The sequence below is a fragment of the Podarcis filfolensis genome (genome assembly GCF_964270895.1).
Source record: "Podarcis filfolensis genome assembly, chromosome: 1".
Classification (NCBI taxonomy): Eukaryota; Metazoa; Chordata; class Lepidosauria; order Squamata; family Lacertidae; genus Podarcis; species Podarcis filfolensis.
Window position 1 is genome coordinate 10,564,151 of NC_139604.1, and position 21,584 is coordinate 10,585,734.

At 44.7% G+C, this 21,584-nt stretch overlaps 1 protein-coding gene across 9 annotated transcripts in view; it reads left to right on the forward strand.

Annotated features, from left to right (window-relative positions):
- Window positions 1–982: 982 nt before the first annotated feature.
- MPP4 (MAGUK p55 scaffold protein 4) overlaps window positions 983–21,584 on the forward strand; it is a 39,657-nt gene continuing 19,055 nt past the window's right edge. Inside the window, exons 1-14 of one of the 9 annotated variants that reach the window (XM_083629516.1) lie at window positions 983–1,006; window positions 3,938–4,154; window positions 6,267–6,378; window positions 8,698–8,819; window positions 10,246–10,323; window positions 10,815–10,895; window positions 12,227–12,358; window positions 14,180–14,261; window positions 14,457–14,542; window positions 16,640–16,711; window positions 18,063–18,259; window positions 18,947–19,011; window positions 20,012–20,029; window positions 21,383–21,421. In XM_083629516.1, coding sequence (XP_083485642.1) covers window positions 6,294–6,378; window positions 8,698–8,819; window positions 10,246–10,323; window positions 10,815–10,895; window positions 12,227–12,358; window positions 14,180–14,261; window positions 14,457–14,542; window positions 16,640–16,711; window positions 18,063–18,259; window positions 18,947–19,011; window positions 20,012–20,029; window positions 21,383–21,421 — 1,057 coding nt within the window. In that variant the 5' untranslated portion in view covers window positions 983–1,006; window positions 3,938–4,154; window positions 6,267–6,293. Of the gene's footprint in view, window positions 1,007–3,492; window positions 4,155–6,266; window positions 6,379–8,697; window positions 8,820–10,245; window positions 10,324–10,814; window positions 10,896–12,226; window positions 12,359–14,179; window positions 14,262–14,456; window positions 14,543–16,639; window positions 16,712–18,062; window positions 18,260–18,946; window positions 19,012–20,011; window positions 20,030–21,382; window positions 21,422–21,584 lie in introns of those variants that run through there. The other 8 variants (XM_083629517.1, XM_083629520.1, XM_083629522.1 and 5 more) reach the window with 8 other exon arrangements.

A 21,584-nucleotide genomic window follows, 5' to 3' on the forward strand; every position in this document is an offset into this window, starting at 1 on the left:
AAAAACTTCCCTGTACAAGGCTGCCTTCAGATGTCTTCTAAAGGCTAGTTACTTTTCTCCTTGGCTGAGTGGTTGCATAACTCCATACCCTCCAACATTTCTCTGATAAAAATAGGGATGTCCTAAGGCAGGGGTGCCCAAATTTTTTCCAAAGAGGGCCAGATTTGATGAAGTGAACATGCATGAGGGCCGACCAAGGTTGTTGAGCTTTTATTGGATTGAAGTTGCTGAGCTTTTTTTTAGGATTTTAGTCCAGGACATATACTGCCACGGGGGCTGAATTACTGTATTTCTCGCTCTATAAGACGCACCTAGTTTTAGAGGAGAGCAAGAAAAAAAATATTCTCTCCCGTTTCTCCTCCCACTTTGCTGAAGGGGCGCTGCGCAGAGATGGAAAGCTGCTCAGCGCCTCTCCAGCTGAAGTCAGAAGAGCAAGAGGGATCGCTGCGCAGCGAAAGCAGCGATCCCTCTTGCTGTTCTGGCTTCTGGGATAGCTGCGCAGCCTGCATTCGCTCCATAAGATGCACACACGTGCGTCTTATAGAGCGAAAAATACAGTAAATGTTGGGGGTGCTCCCGTCACGGGGGTGGACCGGATTAGACCCCCGAAACGGACTTTGGGCATACTTGTCCTAAGGAAAAGCGGGACATTCTGGGATCAAATCAGAAACCGGGATGGCTTCTGTAAATCTGCCACTGTCCCTGGGAAAGAGGGCACCTGGAGGATCTGCATATATATAAGATAAGCAGTCCCATACTGGAAGGCACATACATGATCTGGGTTTGGAAGACAGACTTTTCATCTTTCTGGAATCCCCCAAATAGGATGCTGGGTGACCTTGAGCATGCAAGACAGATCTAGATGCTGGCAGAGTGCCTTCTTCCCCAGACTGGGTTGTGTCAGTTGGATTACTTAGACACACAACTGTGACGTGGGGTGGAGCTGAGGGTCTAAGCTGTGCTGCAGCATCTTTCCTGGGAAGAGGTGAGGAGTCAGATTAGAAAGGTGAGAAAAGCACAGAGGAGTCCTTAAGCTGGGTGGCGGCGGTGCACATGCATGAACCACAGGCTCTCTTAAGCAGAAGGGCGCACATGCGTTCCACTTCTCCGTGATACAGGAGTGTGAGAGGATAAGCTTGGATGAGTTTTATGCAGGCTTGTTTCAGGGCTCAACTTTGGAACTGCTATGCCTAGTCCTCTGAAGTTCTGCATGCCAAGGGAATTTGAGTACTGAGTCCTAAATCTGCATTCCTCTTTATGTACCGTATTTTTTGCTCTATAAGACTCACTTTTTCCCTCCTAAAAAGTAAGGGAAAATGTGTGTGCGTCTTATGGAGCGAATGCAGGCTGCGCAGCTATCCCAGAAGTCAGAACAGCAAGAGGGATCACTGCTTTCGCTGCGCAGCAATCCCTCTTGCTGTTCTGGGTTCTGAGATTCAGAATATTTTTTTTCTTGTTTTCCTCCTCCAAAAACTAGGTGAGTCTTATGGTCTGGTGCATCTTATAGAGCAAAAAATACGGGTAATTGTTTAGTTGCTTGCTGATTTCTCCCTAAGCCATAAAGAACTCTTACCAAAGGCTATGAATTTTCAAGGGATGTTCTCTGGAATCACTATATTGGATGAGAAGCATTAAAAATGTGTAAGCAGATTATATTTTATACAGATTGCTAGGTGTTTGAAATTCATTGAACAGTATTTTACCGTTGAAAACAAAGCAAGAAACCCCCTCTGTTTGGCTTGTCAAATACTGAATGATCTAAACCTAGTTATTTTCTGCATGGTTCCATTTCTACCTGTCATAGGAGCCAACTCCTAGGGACTGAGGTCCCTCTGTCCCCCCAATAAAATATTTTAAGGGACTGCCCTCCCATATTTATGGGCATTACCATTCAAATTGTGTGTGTGTGCCAGGTCTTGTGATTGATTATGTGGAGCAGGGCTTATCTGCCCCCTCCCATATTTTATTCAAGTTGTCACCTCTGTTACCTGTATAGCTATGGAAAGTATAGTATTTGTTTGTTTCTATCCCTGCCTAATCAAATGATAACCTAGCACAGACCAGTTAGTTTTGTCAGGCAGGATAGAAATTCAGAAATTAGGTAATCTAAAAATTAGACAACCCAAGGTTGAGAAAGGCTGTATTTATTAAAAACAACAAGGGCTTTCCTCCTATTCCAAATGATTTATTCATTGCAATTTTTATCCAGCTTTCTTGACTCTGGATGTCCCATATACTTTGTTATTTTTAGGAAATGGATGGTTCTGATCTGATTTATATAACTCCTTTGTTTGAATGCTGGTGATAAATAGGCAGATTACTTCTGCTTAGCAAATAGAGTTGTCAAAGGAGTGTATGTGGATCCGTATTGACATATCAGCAACTGAAGCTACTGTATGAGGAAATCAGGAAATAGATGGAGACCTAAATGAATAGCTGCTGTTGAAGGTGTTTTAGTGCAGGTTTGTGGGGAGAAAACCTGGAAGGAAATATTAATCAGAGGCAGGCATAACTGTGTTCATTTACAAAAGTGCAAATAATATATAGCTGTTAAAGGCAATGACTACAGCGGCATAGACACCATACATTCAATGCATGTGATGCCCTCCCCAATAATTCTGAAAACTGGTTTGTTAAGGGTGCTGGGAATTTCAGACCCTCCAAGTGTCCTTATTTTCCAGCGACATCCCTGATTTAGAGAAGCCGTCCCGGTTCCTGATTTGATCCCGGAATGTCCTGCTTTCCCCTATTTTCATTGGAGAAATGTTGGAGGGTATGGAGTTATTCGACTCCCAAGCAGTTTGAAGGCAATCTTGTTTAGGGAAGGGTGTTTTTAACAAATGTTTAATGTTTTGTTATGTTTTTATATCTGTTGGAAGCTACCCAGAGTAGCTGCTGCAACCCAGTAAGATGTGTATGGGGTATAAATAGTAAAATTATCATTATGGAATGGGGCGTCCCTATTTTCATTTGAGAAATGTTGGAGGGTATAGCTCTGGGGTGTCTGAAGCCTTTACTTTTAAAGAAATCTTGCAGTTTTGGGGTTTTTTTTTTTTAATAAAAAAACCAGCCAGGAACCTACTAAAACTCACACTCTCGCCATCTTAGAGAGAAATTTCACAACCAACATTTGCTATTTAGGGGTGTGGGATTATTATCATTGTTGTAGCTATTATTAGCCGTGCTTTTTTTCCCAGGGGGGCGCATACCCCTAAACATTTTGTGAATCTTTGTACTGTTGTCCGTTTACTGTATTTAATTTAATAACCACTATAAAATGGTGGTTTTCTTGAGTCAAAATGAGAGTACAGTGGTACCTCGGGTTAAGTACTTAATTCGCTCCGGAGGTCCGCACTTAACCTGAAACTGTTCTTAACCTGAAGCACCACTTTAGCTAATGGGGCCTCCTGCTGCCGCCGCACGATTTCTGTTCTCATCCTGAAGCAAAGTTCTTAACCTGAAGCACTGTTTCTAGGTTAGCGGAGTCTGTAACCTGAAGTGTATGTAACCTGAAGCGTATGTAACCCGAGGTACCACTGTACCCGTAAACATTTCTTTTAGGGAAAAAAGCAGTCGTTGTTGCTGCTGCTGCTGCTTTTAAAAGATAATATAGAACCAAAGCAACAGTTCCATTCCATCACTTCTGCCTCACCCCAGGAACTCAAGAACCAGCCACAAAGTACAAAATTGCACCCTGCTTGTTGTCTCCCCCACCTCTTCTCCAGCCTCTGGCACATGTTTGCATTATCGAGCCATTCCTCTTTCCCCTCCCTCTCTCCCCTCTCACACTCCCTCCCCTTTCTATCCTTATCTCCTATCTGCAGCGATTTGCCATCTTATGGTATTAACTTTTCAGACACAGGGATACAGCTTTCCACGCGCTCCCAACTGCGCCTGCCTCTCGCATCTTCCTCCCATCTCTCTCTATTCTCCTTAGCTATCTTTTAATGACGGTGGAGTACCCAGAACGGCAGAAGAAAGGAAGCGAGTTCTAAATATAGGTCCTAAGAAGGGCAGTAAAAGTGACAGTAATTCCTTTGCCTCCGATAAGAAGATTGGGGTAATACATCTGCGGAACAAAGCCACGTAAAATGGCTGCTGTCTTATGTGGATAAACCCAAAGATAAGAAATTATACAGCATATTCTCTTCCAGGTTAGTATAACGTTACATTTCTTGCACCCCACTTTTTTTAGGGGAGCTAGGGGAGTGTTTGTTGTGGCACAACTGGCTGTATATATATATTTCTACAGTGATGGTGTTGTCTGAGTGAGTGGAAAGAATTCTACCTCAAGCAATTCAACTGGTCAATGACAGCTTTTAACTAGGAGCAGAAAGGTAGCCGTGTTGGTCTGCCATAGTCAAAACAAAAAAGATAAGGTGCTACTGGAAAGAAAAAATTTTTTTTGTTTTAACTAGGAGCTGAGCAATTCCTGGCAAGCTCAGATAGTGAGAAGTTTCACTAAAGGACAGGGAGTCGTGCTGAACTTGCCTCCAAAGAACCTGGATAATTACTATTTTTTTGAAGACTTTATACGGGACTTTCAGAACCACAAGCTGTCCAAAATCATCTGTGCTGGGAAAGGTTGAGAGGACGCCAACCTCAGTTTATTCCCCCCCGTAAATGGCTGCTTATTTTATCTGTTTGTTTACCCCTTCAGAAACCACTTCTGACACCAGTGACCCTCTAGCAGCATTTTCACAGCAAATTAGGGACTGATTTCTCTATACTGGAGAAATATATTCTCTCCTCCTTTTACCCATTCCTTGAAATAGATTAAGTTTGCATGCATAGCTCTCTTGACACTTGCCTTTTGCAAATAGTGAGCAATGTAGCCTCCTCTTTTCTGTAGTTGCTGTTTTCACATTATATGTTCTGTAACACAAGTCCTTTATATAGGTTTTTGAGTTGATGTTAACTGCGCATTCTGTAACATGGTCATGATGAGCTTTCCTTTAGTTGCTGTTGCTTTTAACATGGCAAAGGCACATTAGTCACATTGTGGGGGTTCTAGAAAACCCACAACGGAAAGCTGCGTTTCTGGGATATTGTGCTAGAGTCTTGAAACACCAATATTTGTTTGCTGCACAATGTAGTTGCTTGTGTTCCAACTAGTACATGCGTTGTAATTTCTGTTTGACTTGGTACCTTTTGAAGAGTGAAAATGGACACTGCTTGCCCTTCTCTGCGTCTGTGTCTTTTTCTGTCTTAGTACAAACAAGGCAGGACATGGGTGGCGCTGTGGTCTAAACCACAGAGCCTAGGGCTTGCCAATTGGAAGGTTGGCGGTTCGAATCCCCGCAACGGGGTGAGCTCCCATTGCTCTGTCCCAGCTCCTGCCAACCTAGCAGTTCAAAAGCATGTCAAAGTGCAAGTAGATAAATAGGTACCGCTCCGGGGGGAAGGTAAACAGCATTTCCGTGCGCTGCTCTGGTTTCACCAGAAGCGGCTTAGTCATGCTGGCCACATGACCTGGAAAAACTGTCTGTGGACAAACATCAGCTTCCTCGGCCAGTAAAGCGAGATGAGCGCCGCAACCCCAGAGTCGTTCGCGACTGGACTGAACTGTCAGGAGTCCTTTACCTCTTTACAAACAAGGCAAACTTTTTAAAAATCTCAAAAGTGTGTAAATCTCGTGTGTGTGTGTGTGTGTGTGTGTGAGAGAGAGAGAGAGAGAGAGAGAGAGAGAGAGAGAGAAACTAGTCGCAAGTACTGTATAGCACTAAATAAATAGTGGGTTTTTAATTGGTATGAGCCCCATGTCAAGATGAAAACAATCTGATATTCCTTAAATGTAACATAGCCAGTATAAAGGTACAACCAGTCCTTTTTTTCTGGGGGGACGCAGGGGTATGCATACCCCTAAACATTTTGTGAATCTTTGTACTTTTGTCCATTTACAGTATTTATTTTCCCTGATTTGAACTATAAAATGGTGATTTTCTTGAGTCAAAGTGAGCGTGCCCCTAAACATTTCTATAGAAAAAAAGCACTGGGTACAACAGCGAACTTTTATTATTTGCTTCATTAATGACGTTTGAAAATACTTTTGTCGTAAATGCATCCCAGTCTGTACTGAGACCTATGGTATTTTTTCTTCGTGTTGTTATTCCAGACAGAGAGTTCCAAAATTTTACACATCTAACAGTTAAACTTCAAAGAAGGTATTCTGCATCCACCTCAATTCCCCCACCGTCTTCATTCTCAAGTGTTATTAAAAACTCAAATTTAACTATACAACCTATTTCTTTTGCTTTGTTTTCCAGTTCGGCTTCTGATTTTATACAGCTCAGATGATCCACTCAGAGAAACGTGCAGAAACTCCAAGGATGAGGGAGAAGATGGAGAAAGCTGCCCTGTTGCGTAGCCATGAAAATGGTGCGACCCATTGGTTTATTCTCTTTTTTAAATTAAAAAAATAGATGAATGTAATATTAGATATGTATTCCTCTTCTTTTCACTTAAATCTGCGCAACTGCAGACCACCATACCAGAGCTGTCCAGTTGTACAAACTAGAAAGCCTGTTGTCTGTTTGAAAATATATACCTATTTTAATTGAAATGTTTACATCTGTTTCAAAAGGCCTAATGGCTAGACTTGTGACTGAGCTCAAAACCCAAAGGAGAGTTCCATAGCTGTCAACTTACATATTTGAAAATAAGGGACCAGCAGCCTCGAAAATAAGGGATCAGCAGCCAAAATAAGGGATTTTCCCAGCACAGGTATGTTCAACTTCTGAGCCCCTCCATGCCAAAGGCAGAAAGCCCAGCCAGCACCTCAAGCGGTGGTTCCCACAGCGCAGCAACCCGGCAAAGGGGATGCAGCAAGGAAAACCACCGTCACCTCTCCGCTGGGAAGCACTGAGCAAAGGCAAGTCCCCAGGCAATGCGGCTGATTTGATTGGCACAAGGCATGCAAGCTCCACCCCCCAGTCATTCTTAGACTCCTTATTGGGTGAGCAACGCAGCCAAGCAACCCAGTTGGAGCCTCCCTCCTCCCTGGCCGGCAGGGAGGGAGGGAGAGGAGCTGCTTCCTTTGAAACCCGGGAAATTTAAGGGACATCATCAATAAGAGACAGCAGCAGGACACAGCTCTGGGATAAGGGACTTTCCCACCAAATAAGGGACAGTTGACAGCTATGGAGTTCCTAGGCAGTCTCCCATTCAGCCACTGGTCTGATCAAATCGGCTTAGTGTCAACAAAATAAATTCATCATATGCCTTTGGACCATTCTATGAGACTGGTATTCCAATGGGAATAATGCAGTTTCTTTTACATTGGTATTTCAGCCAATTTACTTTAAGTATTTATACTGCTGCACCATTGCATTTTAATCTGATGTAGTGGTTTTATGGCTGTTGCTTATTTTAGAGGATTGTTTTATTCTATGAAGCCGTCCTGCGAGGTATAAAATATCTAAATATTTAAAGAGAAATTATGTTGATGATAACAGCTGAGAAATGAGAAGAGAATAAATTCTGCTTTGTTTAGATTTAGGCATAAAGAGTCCCTAACTACTTAGGTGTTTCATCATCTTACCCTTTTTTTGAAAGTTAACAACTAATAAAGATGCCTTCAGAAATTAAAGGCAATGTGACAAATCCACTGTTAAAATTTTTATAAAATTGAAATGCTAACTTATTAACAAATCATGGCAACCTGGATCTAGGGTGCCCCTGCCAAGTCCAAAGAACACCCTTTTATATTACACAGTCTTGGGTTTCAAGACAGACAGCATTAGCAAAGCGGTCTAATGATGACGTTCTTCTCCCCTTGTTGGTCACTTGCTCTGCCCCTCTGTTGAAGAGCTACAGAACGAGAATCTTTTGGCTCTTGCCTTTAGGTAAAGCTCTAAGCTTTTATTACCTAGGAAGACAAGAAATACGCAACCAATAAGTTGCATTTTCAGCTCAATTTGGAGAAACCACTTGAAGCATCCACTGTGTTGAATTATTTCAATTGCTTTTGCGTGTCAAGGTCCCCAAGCCACCCCTCGAAATAATTCACAATTCACACATAATTTTTGTTTAAGGTTTTTGGCATAATTTTGGCCACAACTTTATTAAAATACATAATCTGTGAGTGGTTGCTTAGGCATTGATTAAGACCATCTGTCCCCCTGCCTGGGACAGAACTGACTTCCGAACTCCCTCGGAAGCCAGTGAAGGGAAAACAATGTTGGGGATCAGTTGAGCTGAGCATCAGTCCCCCACCGCTCACCCAACCTGCTCCCCAAGGCTTGCCGGCCCTGGTCCCATTTCAGGGATTGGATGAAATCGTGGCAAGCCCCTGGATTCCTTTAACAGAATTCCCTTCCACACCACCATTGGAGGGGCAGGCCCAGCCTATCCTGACCCCTCCTCCACCAATTTTTATAACCAATGCCTAACCACAACCTTACAAGTTGTGATGAATTGCTAAGTAGTAGGCAAAAACCAAATGGCACCAGCCAATCAGCCAAATGGAAAAAATTCCTACTAGGCCCCTGCCCCAACGGCAGACGGCCCCATGACAGGCATAGCAAGGTCAACCAGAACACAGGGCGGGCGGGTGATCCGATGCACTCAGCGAAAGAGAAAGCAAAAGCTGAGTGCCCCAAAATTTAAAGCCTGATTTACAATGGGGGTTTGATTGAAGCTGTAATTTGGGTAAAGAAATGATGCCATAAATATTCATGCATGTTGTCTGTGGGCTAGGTTTATCGCACGTTCTGTCTCTGGTCCTGCATGAACTGAGTCTGTTCTATAAGAGAGATGTCAATGGGGTTGGTGTCTTGTATGACTTGCTGAGATCTCCGTGGCTGCAGGCTCTCTTGAAGGTAAGATCTCTTCCAGTGTGAGCAAAGTCATTTGGCAGCTGTTAGTATATAGGGACGCGGGTGGTGCTGTGGGTTAAACCACAGAGCCTAGGACTTGCTGATCAGAAGGTCGGCGATTCAAATCCTCGCAACGGGGTGAGCTCCCATTGCTCGGTCCCTGCTGCTGCCAACCTAGCAGTTTGAAAGCACATAAAAGTGCAAGTAGATAAATAGGTACCACTCTGGCGGGAAGGTAAACGGCGTTTCCGTGCGCTGCTCTGGTTCGCCAGAAGCGGCTTAGTCATGCTGGCCACATGACCCGGAAGCTGTAGGCCGGCTCCCTCGGCCAATAAAGCGAGATGAGCGCCGCAACCCCAGAGTCTTTACCTAGTATATAGAAATTGACTATATCTTCAGAACTACCCGTTTCTTTCCAATGTGGGGGCTGGGGTGATTAAATCAACGGATGGAGAGATAATGCAGCCCCCCCCCCCGCCAATGATCAATAATCATTGCAGATCCATTCTGTAGATGCAAGTATAAATTACCGTACTTTTCTGTGTATTAGAGTAGGGGTTTTTTACTTTAAAATTACAGTGGTACCTCGGGTTAAGTACTTAATTCGTTCTGGAGGTCCATTCTTAACCTGAAACTGTTCTTAATCTGAAGCACCACTTTAGCTAATGGGGCCTCCTGCTGCTGCCACGCCGCCAGAGCACGATTTCTGTTCTCATTCTGAAACAAAGTTCTTAACCCAAGGTAATATTTCTGGGTTAACGAAGTCTGTAACCTGAAGCGTATGTAACCCGAGGTACCACTGTATGTGTAAAACTGTGGGTCGCCTTATACACGGGGCACTCTCCTCCCTATTTTATTAAATTGGAGTCCCTAAATATAGGGGGCGTCTTATGCATGGAGGCGTCCTATACATGGAAAAATACGGCAATTTTTTCCTGATATAAAATACAGAAGGATCCTTAAGCCTTATCAAAATGATCGAACCAGTTCAGGCAATCAACCTTCCAGCTTCCTGTCTGCAAACATTTCCCAATCCCGGATGTTTCCCATTTAAACATGAGAGTATTAAGATATAATTATAATTATATAAATAAAGAATTAATTTATTACTTATACCCTGCCCACCTGGCTGGGTTTCCCCAGCCACTCTAACCCACATCCTATTTGATAATTTCAGGAAATTTCATAATAATATTGGCACTGTAAGCAGTATATGAGTATACAGGTAAGTGTTGGAGACAGAGTTCTAAAAGAGGACACAAGCCTCTGGTAAAATCTATGGACATTTTGGCTACAACCCAGACCTAACCAAGATGCACCCTTTAGTGACAGAGGAAAATCAGGGGCATGTGAGCAATGTTAGGAGATTTGTTCCATATTACTATGTTGTGGCAGTGGTATCTTTCACCTTGAGCGCTTCTACTCCTAGGTTTATGAATGTCTTCATCTGTATATCAAAAGAAGACCAGTTCCACTCACACCACAGGCACGACCGCTGACCCACGAGGTGAGATTGCGAGATCAGATTCAGACTCAAGTCACTGGAACAGAAAATAACCCAACCGCTCAATGGGCCTGGGCTTTCTGTTCAAAGTTAATGATCTCCAGAGGAGTAGCGTGTGATTTGGTTTTTCTGTGTATCGGTGATCAAATATGTGCCTCATCATTCAGCTGCTAACAAAAAGATGGTGCTCTATAGATGAAATTTGTTAGGTTGTGGGTGAACATATCAGACGACACAGCGATTCTTCAAGCAGCTCTTGTTTATTCACAGGCCAGAACAGAACTGAAGGGTTCGGCCAGCCTGCTTATATAGAGCTCCACTACAACGCAACTGTAACACTTTCTGTAACTATCCAGTCACTGAACGTCACTTTCAATCCCTTATTTGCATATGTGGACCTGAGTGAAAACTATCTACAGTATCCCCCTGCTGGCCCAGGGTGAGAACTTCAGTACATAACAAAATTCTTTGTGTCTTCTTTGTGTCACCTTCAGGTGGTGGAGCTGTTGCGGGGAGTCCAACAGTCTCCGGAGGTTAAAGAACTACGGCGACTTCTCCGAGGACCACACTTCAAGGCGAGTACCGGCCATGAAATTACTCAGCATTAAAAGAGAAAGTTTAGGAGTAGAGGGACGCGGGTGGCGCTGTGGGTTAAACCACAAAGCCTAGGACTTGCCAATCAGAAGGTTGGCGGTTCAAATCCCTGCGACGGGGTGAGCTCTCGTTGCTCAGTCCCTGCTCCTGCCAACCTAGCAGTTTGAAAGCATGTCAAAGTGCAAGTAGATAAATAGGTACCACTCCGGCGGGAAGGTAAATGGCGTTTCCGTGCGCTGCTCTGGTTCGCCAGAGTGGCTTAGTCATGCTGGCCACATGACCCGGAAACTGTACGCCAGCTCCCTCGGCCAATAAAGCGAGATGAGCTCCGCAACCCCAGAGTCAGCCACGACTGGACCTAACGGTCAGGGGTCCCTTTACCTTTAGGAGTAGAACGTGGTTGGGTTGTTAATATACAGCATACTCAGCGAATGTGGAAACTCCATCACTCTTCTCCCAACAACCCAAAAAAGACCATATCTGATATTTGGCAAGCAGATAGCATGCTAAAACTGGGAGGCCTCACTTCAGATCCCTGCACAAATAGTCCATTGATTCATTATCTTTTAAGTCTCCTTTTGTGAAAGAATGACAACTGGGAGGAATGTTGTATGAAGACAAGATTCATATACCAGGTGAGAATCACCTCTGGCGCATCAGCTTTTGGGCAGAATGGAAATATTATTATTATTATTATTATTATTATTATTATTATTATTATTATTAATTTATACCCCGCCCATCTGGCTGGGTTTCCCCAGCCACTCTGGGCGGCTTCCAACAAAACACTAAAATACAATAACCTATTAAACATTAAAAGCTTCCCTAAACAGGGCTGCCTTAAGATGTCTTCTAAAAGTTTGGTAGTTATTTTTCTCTTTGACATCTGGTGGGAGGGCATTCCACAGGGCAGGTGCCACTACCAAGAAGGCCCTCTGCCTGGTTCCCTGTAACTTGGCTTCTCGCAGCGAGGGAACAGCCAGAAGGCCCTCGGCACTGGACCTCAGTGTCCGGGTAGAAAGATGGGGGTGGAGACACTCCTTCAGGTATACTGGACCGAGGCCGTTTAGGGCTTTAAAAGTCAGCACCAACACTTTGAATTGTGCTCAGAAACATACTGGGAGCCAGTTTAGGTCTTTCAAGACCGGTGTTATGTGGTCTCGGCGGCCGCTCCCAGTCACCAGTCTAGCTGCCGCATTCTGGATTAGAAAGAAACAAATGACAGTATCTGGATGCAAAGATGATGCTAAACATTGCTTGCCCCTTCTTCTCCTCCTCCTCCTCCTCCTCCTCCTCCTCCTCCTCCTCACAGGCCTTTCTGTCTGCTCATGATACGGTGGCCCAGAAGGACTATGAACCAATCCTCCCACCTCTGCCAGATAACATCCCTGAAAATGAGGAGGCGATGAGAATAGTCTGCCTGGTGAAAAACAAGCAGCCTCTTGTAAGCTGGACATTTGATTCTAAACTTGTGCCGCCAGCTTAAGCAACTTTTTTTTCAGATTAGAAGGACAGCTTCACAAATGAAGAGTTTTAACACGAGCTTTAAAAATATGAGAAAGGAGTAGGATGTGCCCATGAGGTGGTTTTCATGAAGAACAGATTTCACCGTGTAAGAGTCTTCCTTCCCCAACGTAGCGCTTAAGAGAGCTTAGGCAGCGCCGCAGTGATCAGAGTAATGTGAATTATTTGCTTTGCTTTCAGATACAGAGAGGTGCGTATTTTCCCCTACTGTTAGAAAGTTGTTACAGCTGCTGAGCTTTGAGGGCGGCCTTGTCGTGAAGCACTAGCCTGGTAGTCATAGCATAGCTGTCAACCGTCTCTTATTTGGCTGAAAACTCCCTTATCCCAGCACCGTGTCCCGCTGCTGTCCCTTGATGATGTCCCTTAAATTTCCTGGGTTTCAAAGGAAGCAGCTCCTCTCCCTCCCTCCCTGCCGGCCAGGGAGGAGGGAAGCTTCAACTGGGTTGCTTGGCTGTGTTGCTCACCCAATAAGGAGTCTAAGAACGACTGGGGGGTGGAGCTTGCATGCCTTGTGCCGATCAAATCGGCCGCATTGCCTGGGGACTCGCCTTTGCTCAGCGCTTCCCAGCAGAGAGGTGACAGTGGTTTTCCTTGCTGCATCCCCTTTGCTGGGTTGCTGCGCTGTGGGAACCACCGCTTGAGGCTTCGTTTGGCTGCTGGCTGGGCTTTCTGCCTTTGGCTCAGAGGGGCTCAGAAGTTGAACATACCTGTGCTGGGAAAATCCCTTATTTTGGCTGCTGATCCCTTGTTTTCGAGGCTGCTGGTCCCTTATTTTCAAATCTGTAAGTTGACAGCTATGAGTCATAGGTGGGCAAGGAATTCCACATGAAAGTCAAACAGGATGCCTGAGGAGAGAATCCTGCTGCTCCTCACCCAGCTTAGAAATGCAATGGGCTGCTGCAGGAGAGACAGCCCCAGCGGGTGCTAGCAACCTGTGTAGGCTTATTAAAAGGCTGCTTCGGGAGTAAAGTAAGCTAGAGAAGAAAATCGATATGGTTGGAAATGTTACAGAAGGTTATATGTAAGAGGTGGAGACATTGAGGAAATCCAACTGTGACTATTGCATATTTTTCCCTTACAAAAAACCCTCTAGTGCAGTTAAGCGTATTATTTTACTTATGTAGTGTAGGGACACAGGTGGCACTGTGGGTTAAACCACAGAGCCTAGGACTTGCCGATCAGAAGGTCGGCGGTTCGAATCCCTGCGACGGGGTGAGCTCCCGTTGCTCGGTCCCTGCTCCTGCCAACCTAGCAGTTCGAAAGCATGTCAAAGTGCAAGTAGATAAATAGGTACCGCTCTGGCGGGAAGGTAAACAGCATTTCCGTGCGCTGCTCTGGTTCTCCAGAAGCGGCTTAGTTATGCTGACCACATGACCCGGAAGCTGTACGCCGGCTCCCTTGGCCAATAAAGCGAGATGAGCGCCGCAACCCCAGAGTCGGCCACGACTGGACCTAGTGGTCAGGGGTCCCTTTACCTTTACCTAGTGTAAAGTAATTAAAATTGTTTCATGATATATAGGTAAAAAGAATGCCAGCTGTTAGCAACATCTGATATTTATAGAAGGAGTGTGTGTGCATGGAATGAGGACTCCAGCCTTAATGTTTCTAACAATCTCTCACCATTTGCAATAATATTTAAATACTTGCTCAATTCTTTGTTTCTATTTCATTCACTGGTTCAGTGATATTCTCTCTCTCTCTCTCTCTCTCTCTCTCTCTCTTTCTCTCTCTTCCACCCTAGGGTGCCACTATTAAACGCCATGAGCTAACAGGAGATATTACTGTAGCGAGAGTAATCCATGGTGGATTGGCAGATAGAAGTGGTAAGATGAATTCTAAAATACACAGCAAGGAAGGAATGGTAGTTTGGGGGTGATTTTTGTGTGTGCATGTGTTAGGTTCTGTAAATTGATTTCTCTGCCAATATTGCCTCGATGCAGGCATCGCTCAGAAGGGCAGAATATTTTTGACCCTCCTATTTTCTGGCAGATCTCTCAATGCCCTCTTTTCTATCATAGGGCTGTTATACGCTGGAGACAAACTGGTCGAGGTGAATGGAGTTCCGGTGGAAGGCTTGGAGCCAGAGCAAGTAATTCACATTCTGGTATGATATTTACATTTTTAATACCTCCCAATGAGAACATCAGAAGGTGTTAAGTCGGTCCATCCATCCCTGCATCTTTGGCACTCACCTGTAGACCCATTCCTTCCCTCCTTTTCTTTTTTTAACTTTGCAAAAAGGGAGCATGGAAGATTTGCAGGGAAACGGTTTGCAATTTTTATACCATCTTCCCATTAAAACATGCAAATCTCATTGACGTTTTCTCTAAAATATGCATTTGAATGCATTTCTTTAAACATAACATACTCTTGCTGTTAATATTTTGGGGGATGGAACTGCATCAAAAAATCTAGAAAGGTGTATACACACACACATGATGTGGGGGAGGGGGGAATTGTCAGCAGGAAGACATAAAGGGAAGGAAATGCAGAAAAGTCCTGTCAATGATTGCGGTATTAGCAGTGGTCATTCACCAAAAAAATCCAGCTGTGTTGATACCACATAAATGCTGGCACTGGTAAGCCAATCAGCACATGCAGTGTGATTAAAAATCCACTGACACAATCCAGACACAACTGATTTTCACTCTGCTATGTGTGTTAAATTGGATTTCCGGTGCCAGGGTGTCTGTTGTTATCAACACAGTTGTTTTCAAGGACAGCACTTAACCTGAATACCTGGACATCTGGTTGATTTGCAATGGTGCTATTGCATTAAATTGTAATAATTAAAATGGAATAATTAAACCGAACACCAAAAAACCACAAGGACAGCTTTCTATGCAAACAAAATGTTTATTGGTCCCCATTGGCAAGCCCACACAAGTTAATTCAGGTGAACCTATTAAAAACTGAACTGTTCTCCACCACCACCATGCATAATCAATAGCATTCTTCCTGGATTCTCTGGTGACGTGTTAATAAAATCTCCAGAAATGTCACCTAGCAAACAAATTGCATAAATGTCAGAGGCCTTGGGGATACTTTAAACATGTTATTTGGACACTGCCTATCTGCTCAAAATGGTTTGCAGTTTAAAATACTGGCTAGCAATTCAATGGACACACTACAAAACGGAAAGCAGGCCAGCATAAGCAAATTCAGGTATCATCTTCTTCTTCTTCTTTCTTCTCTTCTTCTTTGGCGATCACTCGTAGCCGAGTAAGATTGTCTTCCATAAACACGGTTTTAACAATGAGTCCGTAAGTGACTGTGGAGGCCAATTCTGGATCCACACGTCTTTCCACTGTGGGGACATTGGTTTCCTGGCGGGAGTTGATCACAGTGAGGGTTTGCCAAGCGTGCCTTCCTCTTAGCACATTTCTCCCTTGCGTCCTGAGTTCGAGTGTCTTCAAAGCCCATGACACCTTTGGTAAAGGCTGTTCTCCAACTGGAGTGCTCACAAGCCAGTGTTTCCCAGTTGTCAGTCTTTACACTACATGTTTTTAGATTTGCCTTGAGACAGTCTTTAAACCTCTTTTGTTGACCACCAGCATTACGCTCTCCATTTTTAAGTTCGGAATAGAGTAGTTGCTTTGGAAGATGATCATCAGGAGTCAGGTGGCAGCTGCCCCAGTTCTCCTTTGCATGCACCCAGGGGGAATCTCTGCTGCTCAAAGCCTTATTAGCCCCGATAACCAACAATTACGGGACACGGGTGGCGCTGTGGGTTAAACCACAGAGCCTAGGACTTGCTGATCAGAAGGTCAGCGGTTCGAATCCCTGCGACGGGGTGCGCTCCCGTTGTTCGGTCCCTGCTCCTGCCAACCTAGCAGTTTGAAAGCACGTCAAAGTGCAAGTAGATAAATATGTACCACTCCGGCGGGAAGGTAAACGGCGTTTCCGTGCACTGCTCTGGTTCGCTAGAAGCGGCTTAGTCATGCTGGCCACATGACCCGGAAGCTGTACGCCGGCTCCCTCGGCCAGTAAAGCGAGATGAGCGCTGCAACCCCAGAGTCGGTCACGACTGGACCTAATAGTCAGGGGTCCCATTACCTTTTTAACCAACAATTACACACTTAAAATGGCGTCGCTGTGAACTTTATTAATCCTGCCTTCACAGAAGTGTTTTTTAAAAAATCTAGAACTGCTAATCTGTTGGTTTGGGTGCTGAAATACTTTGCATTTGGCGTTTTTGCAGGCACTGTCGCAGGGAACTATTATGTTCAAGCTGATTCCAGTTTCTGATCGGCCAGTCAGCAATCAAACGACGGTAAGATATGTTTATTTCTCCAGGTCTCTGTGGCTGCAGAGAGTTAATCAAAGTAAGTGTGGCTAATCCAGTTAATCCCAAAAGGAGAATTGGTACTGTCAATTCAACTCCCATTCCTGAAAAGCCCACAAACAAGACCTGGGGGCGATCATGCTATCCTGTTCCCAGCATAATTTACTCCATCTAAGGCAGGGGTCAGCAAACTTTTTCAGCAGGGGGCTGGTCCACTGTCCCTCAGACCTTGTGGGGGCATGAACTATAGTTCATGGGGGGGGATGAATGAATTCCTATGCCCCACAAATAACCCAGAGGTGCATTTTAAATAAAAGCACATATTCTACTCATGTAAAAACACCAGGCAGGCCCCACAAATAACCCAGAGATGCATTTTAAATAAAAGGACACATTCTACTCATGTAAAAACACGCTGATTCCCAGACCGTCCGTGGGCCGGATTTAGAAGGCGATTGGGCTGGATCCAACCCCCGGGCCTTAGTTTGCCTACCCATGATCTAAGGGCTGTCAAATCTGTGCTGTTTATAGAGACATGTTACAGTGCATCTAGAAGTATATACAGTCGTACCTCAGGTTAAGTACTTAATTCGTTCCGGAGGTCCGTTCTTAACCTGAAACTGTTCTTAATCTGAAGCACCACTTTAGCTAATGGGGCCTCCCGCTGCTGCTGCTGCGCCGCCGGCGCCCGATTTCTGTTCTTATCCTGAAGCAAAGTTCTTAACCTGAAGCACTATTTCTGGGTTAGCGGAGTGTGTAACATGAAGCGTACGTAACCTGAAGCGTATGTAACCCGAAGCGTATGTAACCTGAAGCGTATGTAACCTTAGGTACCACTGTAAAATCTTGAAGGCCCACTGGCTTCTATATGAACCTGACAGTTTATGATATCCAGGAGCAAAGCTCTGGTGTGTCCTGCCAGTTTCTCAGTTACATTTGGTAGGCATGAGGAAAAAAGGCCTTTTCTGTGGCTGTCGCATACTGCAGAATTCTGTCCGTGGAGAGGCTTGTCCATTGCCGATTTTCAGGTCTTCCTTTCAGATAGGTCTTTGACCTGTAAGACTATTTATTTCATGCTCTCCCTACTGTCAAAGGTGGATTTAGGGCAGCATAGCCGGTTCTGCCGCACTGAGTACTGAATTTTGACCTCGCACAGGGCGCTGCTGAAATTTGAAAGACCAGATTCCACCCTGATCCTGTTTACATTGTTAATGTTTTATCATATCATGTTTTAGCCATGCCTGTTGGGTTCTTCCCTTACACACAGCAGCCTTAAACCTAGTTCACAGACAGATGGGATGTAAATATTTACAATAAGCCTTCTCTTTGGTTGTATCAGCTCTATGTGCGAGCAATGGCAGATTACTGGCCCCTTCAGGACCCCGCCATTCCGTGTGCTGACGCAGGACTGCCGTTTAAAAAGGGAGACATTCTTCAGATTGTGGACCAGAACGATGCCCTGTGGTGGCAGGCGAGGAAAGTCTCTGACCTCAGTGCCTGCGCTGGACTCATCCCCTCGAACCACCTTCTGAAGAGGTAGGAAAAACCAATGTCAGCTGAAAAGAAGGTGGCTTTGTGGCTGAGTGGGGATTTGAACCAGAGTCTACCTAGCCCTAGGTAAAGGTAAAGGGACCCCTGACCATTAGGTCCAGTCGTGACCGACTCTGGGGTTGTGGCACTCATCTCGCTTTATTGGCCGAGGGAGCCGGCGTACAGCTTCCGGATCATGCGGCCAGCATGACTAAGCCGCTTCTAGCGAACCAGAGCAGTGCACGGAAACGCCGTTTACCTTCCCGCCGGAGCAGTACCTATTTATCTACTTGCAATTTGACGTGCTTTCGAACTGCTAGGTGGGCAGGAGTAGGGACCGAGCAACGGGAGCTCACCCCATTGCGGGGATTCGACCTTTTGATCAGCAAGCCCTAGGCTCTGTGGTTTAACCCACAGCGCCACCCACGTCCCTTTTTTTGCTATTTGGTGTTAGATCCTATAAAACTGGAACAGTATAAACAAGAAATGCGGTTGTATTCCAGCATATGAGGATGTGTAGGCAAACAGCGTGTAGGTTCTTCATTTGGTTTCCTTTCCTGCTGCTTTGGGCTTCTTTGACACATAGGGTGGAAGAGGCTAGTTTTCCATCTTATTATCATTCTGGAGCACAGGGAATAAGAATGCCCCGTCTGAAGTGGGACCCATGGAAACTGCATTTATTCTCTTTTTAAGGAAGCAGCGAGAGTTCTGGTGGTCTCAGCCCTTGCAACCTCACACCTGCCTCAAATCAACCATACGTGAGTAGAAAGATCCTCTGGCTGTGAATAGCGGGTGGGGAAGCTTCTCTGATACTTACTTCATTTGCTGTATGGCCTCCTACCACTGTTGTTGTTTAGTTGTTTAGTCGTGTCCAACTCTTCTTGACCCCATGGACCAGAGCACACCAGGCACTCCTGTCTTCCACTGCCTCCCGCAGTTTGGTCAGAAGTGGATGTCTTGCTGGAACCCTCTAGCTTTCTCCATAATCCAGCGCATGTTTGCAATTTGGTCTCTGGTTCCTCTGCCTCTTCTAAATCCAGCTTGCACTTCTGGGAGTTCTCGGTCCACATACTGCTTGAGCCTTCCTTGTAGAATTTTAAGCATAACCTTGCTAGCGTGTGAAATGAGTGCAATTGTGCGGTAGTTGGAGCATTCTTTGGCACTGCCCTTCTGTGGGATTGGGATGTAGACTGATCTTCTCCAGTCCTCTGGCCACTGCTGAGTTTTCTCCCACCATTGACTAGAGCACATATCAGACCCCACCATACATTGAGGGGCAGTGACAAAACCCATAGGGTGCATCTAGCTCAATACAGCCGTACCTTGGTTGATGAATGCCTTGCAACTCAAACGTTTTGGCTCCCAAGCGCCGCAAACCCGGAAGTGACTGTTCCAGTTTGCGAATGGAACCCAAACGTCTGACAGGGCTTCTGATAGGCTGCAGGAAACTCCAGTCGGAAGCAGCGCCTTGGTTTCCGAACGTTTTGGAAGTCAAACTGGGTGCAGCTTTCTGGAGTTTCAGACAGGGAAATCCTAGCTGTGGAAGACTGAACCAGCGAACTTCTGCTTGCACAGCAGTTGCTGAGTTACGGTTCTTCCTGGTATATTTTCATCTGTTGGAATCTCTCTCTCTCTCTCTCTCTCTCTCTCTCTCTCTGTGTGTGTGTGTGTGTGTGTGTAGAGCAAAAGTTCTGGCAGTCTCCTTAACTCTACTGTTTACTTTCTTTTTCATTTCCTCCGTGGATTTTCTGTGAGTAGTAAGTACTGTGGAAGAAGGTAAGCACAGGCGTCTGAATGTCATATATTTCTTTTTAGATATGCCAAGCAGTGGTGCAGTTAGGTAATTTTCATCTCTAGACCGAATGGTCTCATGGAGGAGAGATCGTTAGATGGTAATGTACACAGTGTCCCTATTTTCCAGGGACAGTCCCGGATTTAGAGAAGCCGTCCCGGTTTCTGATGTGATCCCAGAATGTCCCCCTTTTCCTTAGGACGTCCCTATTTTCATCAGAGAAGTGTTGAGTTATGCGACCCTAGAGCCAAGGAGATGTAACTATACAACCTTTAGAAGACATCTGAAGGCAGCCCTGTTTTTAAATGTTTAATGTTTTATTATTTTTATATGTGGAACCTGCCCAGAGTGGCTGGGGCAACCCAGTCAGATGGGCGGGGTACAAATAATAAAATTATTATTATGGAATTTGGTGTCCCTATTTTCACCGGAGAAAGGTTGGAGGGTATGGTGCACATTTACTTCGAAATGTGTCAAGCCAGCCTTGTTTCATTTTGTGGCCCTCCTTCTCCTCCTCCTGCATGGGACCCGGCGCTCTTCCCTCACATTTAAAGCCAGATTAAATCTGCACTTTTGGAAGCAACCTGAGAACTGAATTACAGCCACCCTTCAGTATTTGCACTTATCTGAATTTTGCAGAGTAGTTGTCCATCCAAACAATTCTTACAAAGCTGCATACATTAGGGGAATGTGTACATTAAAAAATGAATATATCAGTGAAAAATGACACATTAAAATGCATTCTGTTAGGAGAAACTGCTTGCAAAAATGAGCATATTTAGTAAAAGCTGCGTACGAAAATGTGTTTGTTCGGAGAAATTTGCAGTGAAATGCTGGAAGATTTTCATGCGGATTTTTAAAAAAGGGCAAACTTCTGCAGAAAAATAGGGAACTGAATTTAAGACTCAGTTTAAATTCCAATTTAAGGGGGAGCAACTGAGAAAACTGAAATGGACTGGTTTTTCCATCCCTAGTGAAATGTAGCCTCAGTCTAAAAGAAAATTAGACATACCTAGTATCTGAAGAAGTGTGCATGCACACGAAAGCTTATATCCAGAACAAACTTAGTTGGTCTCTAAGGTGCTACTGGACAATTTTTTAATTTATTTCGACTGCATCAGACCAACATGGCTACCTACCTGAATTTAGACATACTTGTTAATGTTCCCCACCCCTGCATTGCCCCATGGTACAATACTGAAACGCCAGAGAAAATTGATAGAAATTGGATCTCTGGTTGGATTAGTGATTGTTTCTGTCATTGTGTGAGGTTAAAAGCAAACCAACTCATGGCCTGGTTTTGTTTCCGCTTGCCATTTTTTTCATACAACGAACAGAAGAAGACATGCAGATTGATGAGAAGTGTGTAGAAACAGGTAATTGACTTTGGGTTTTGGGGGGGGGGTTGTTGTTGTTGTGCAAAAGGGACCACAAACCTGGGTATAAGTGAAATGCTCTGTTAAATTATCTCTGATGGAATATCAGCAAAACAAAGTGTGTGTTTTATTTTTTTTTAACGTGTTATCATTCTGGTTTTAT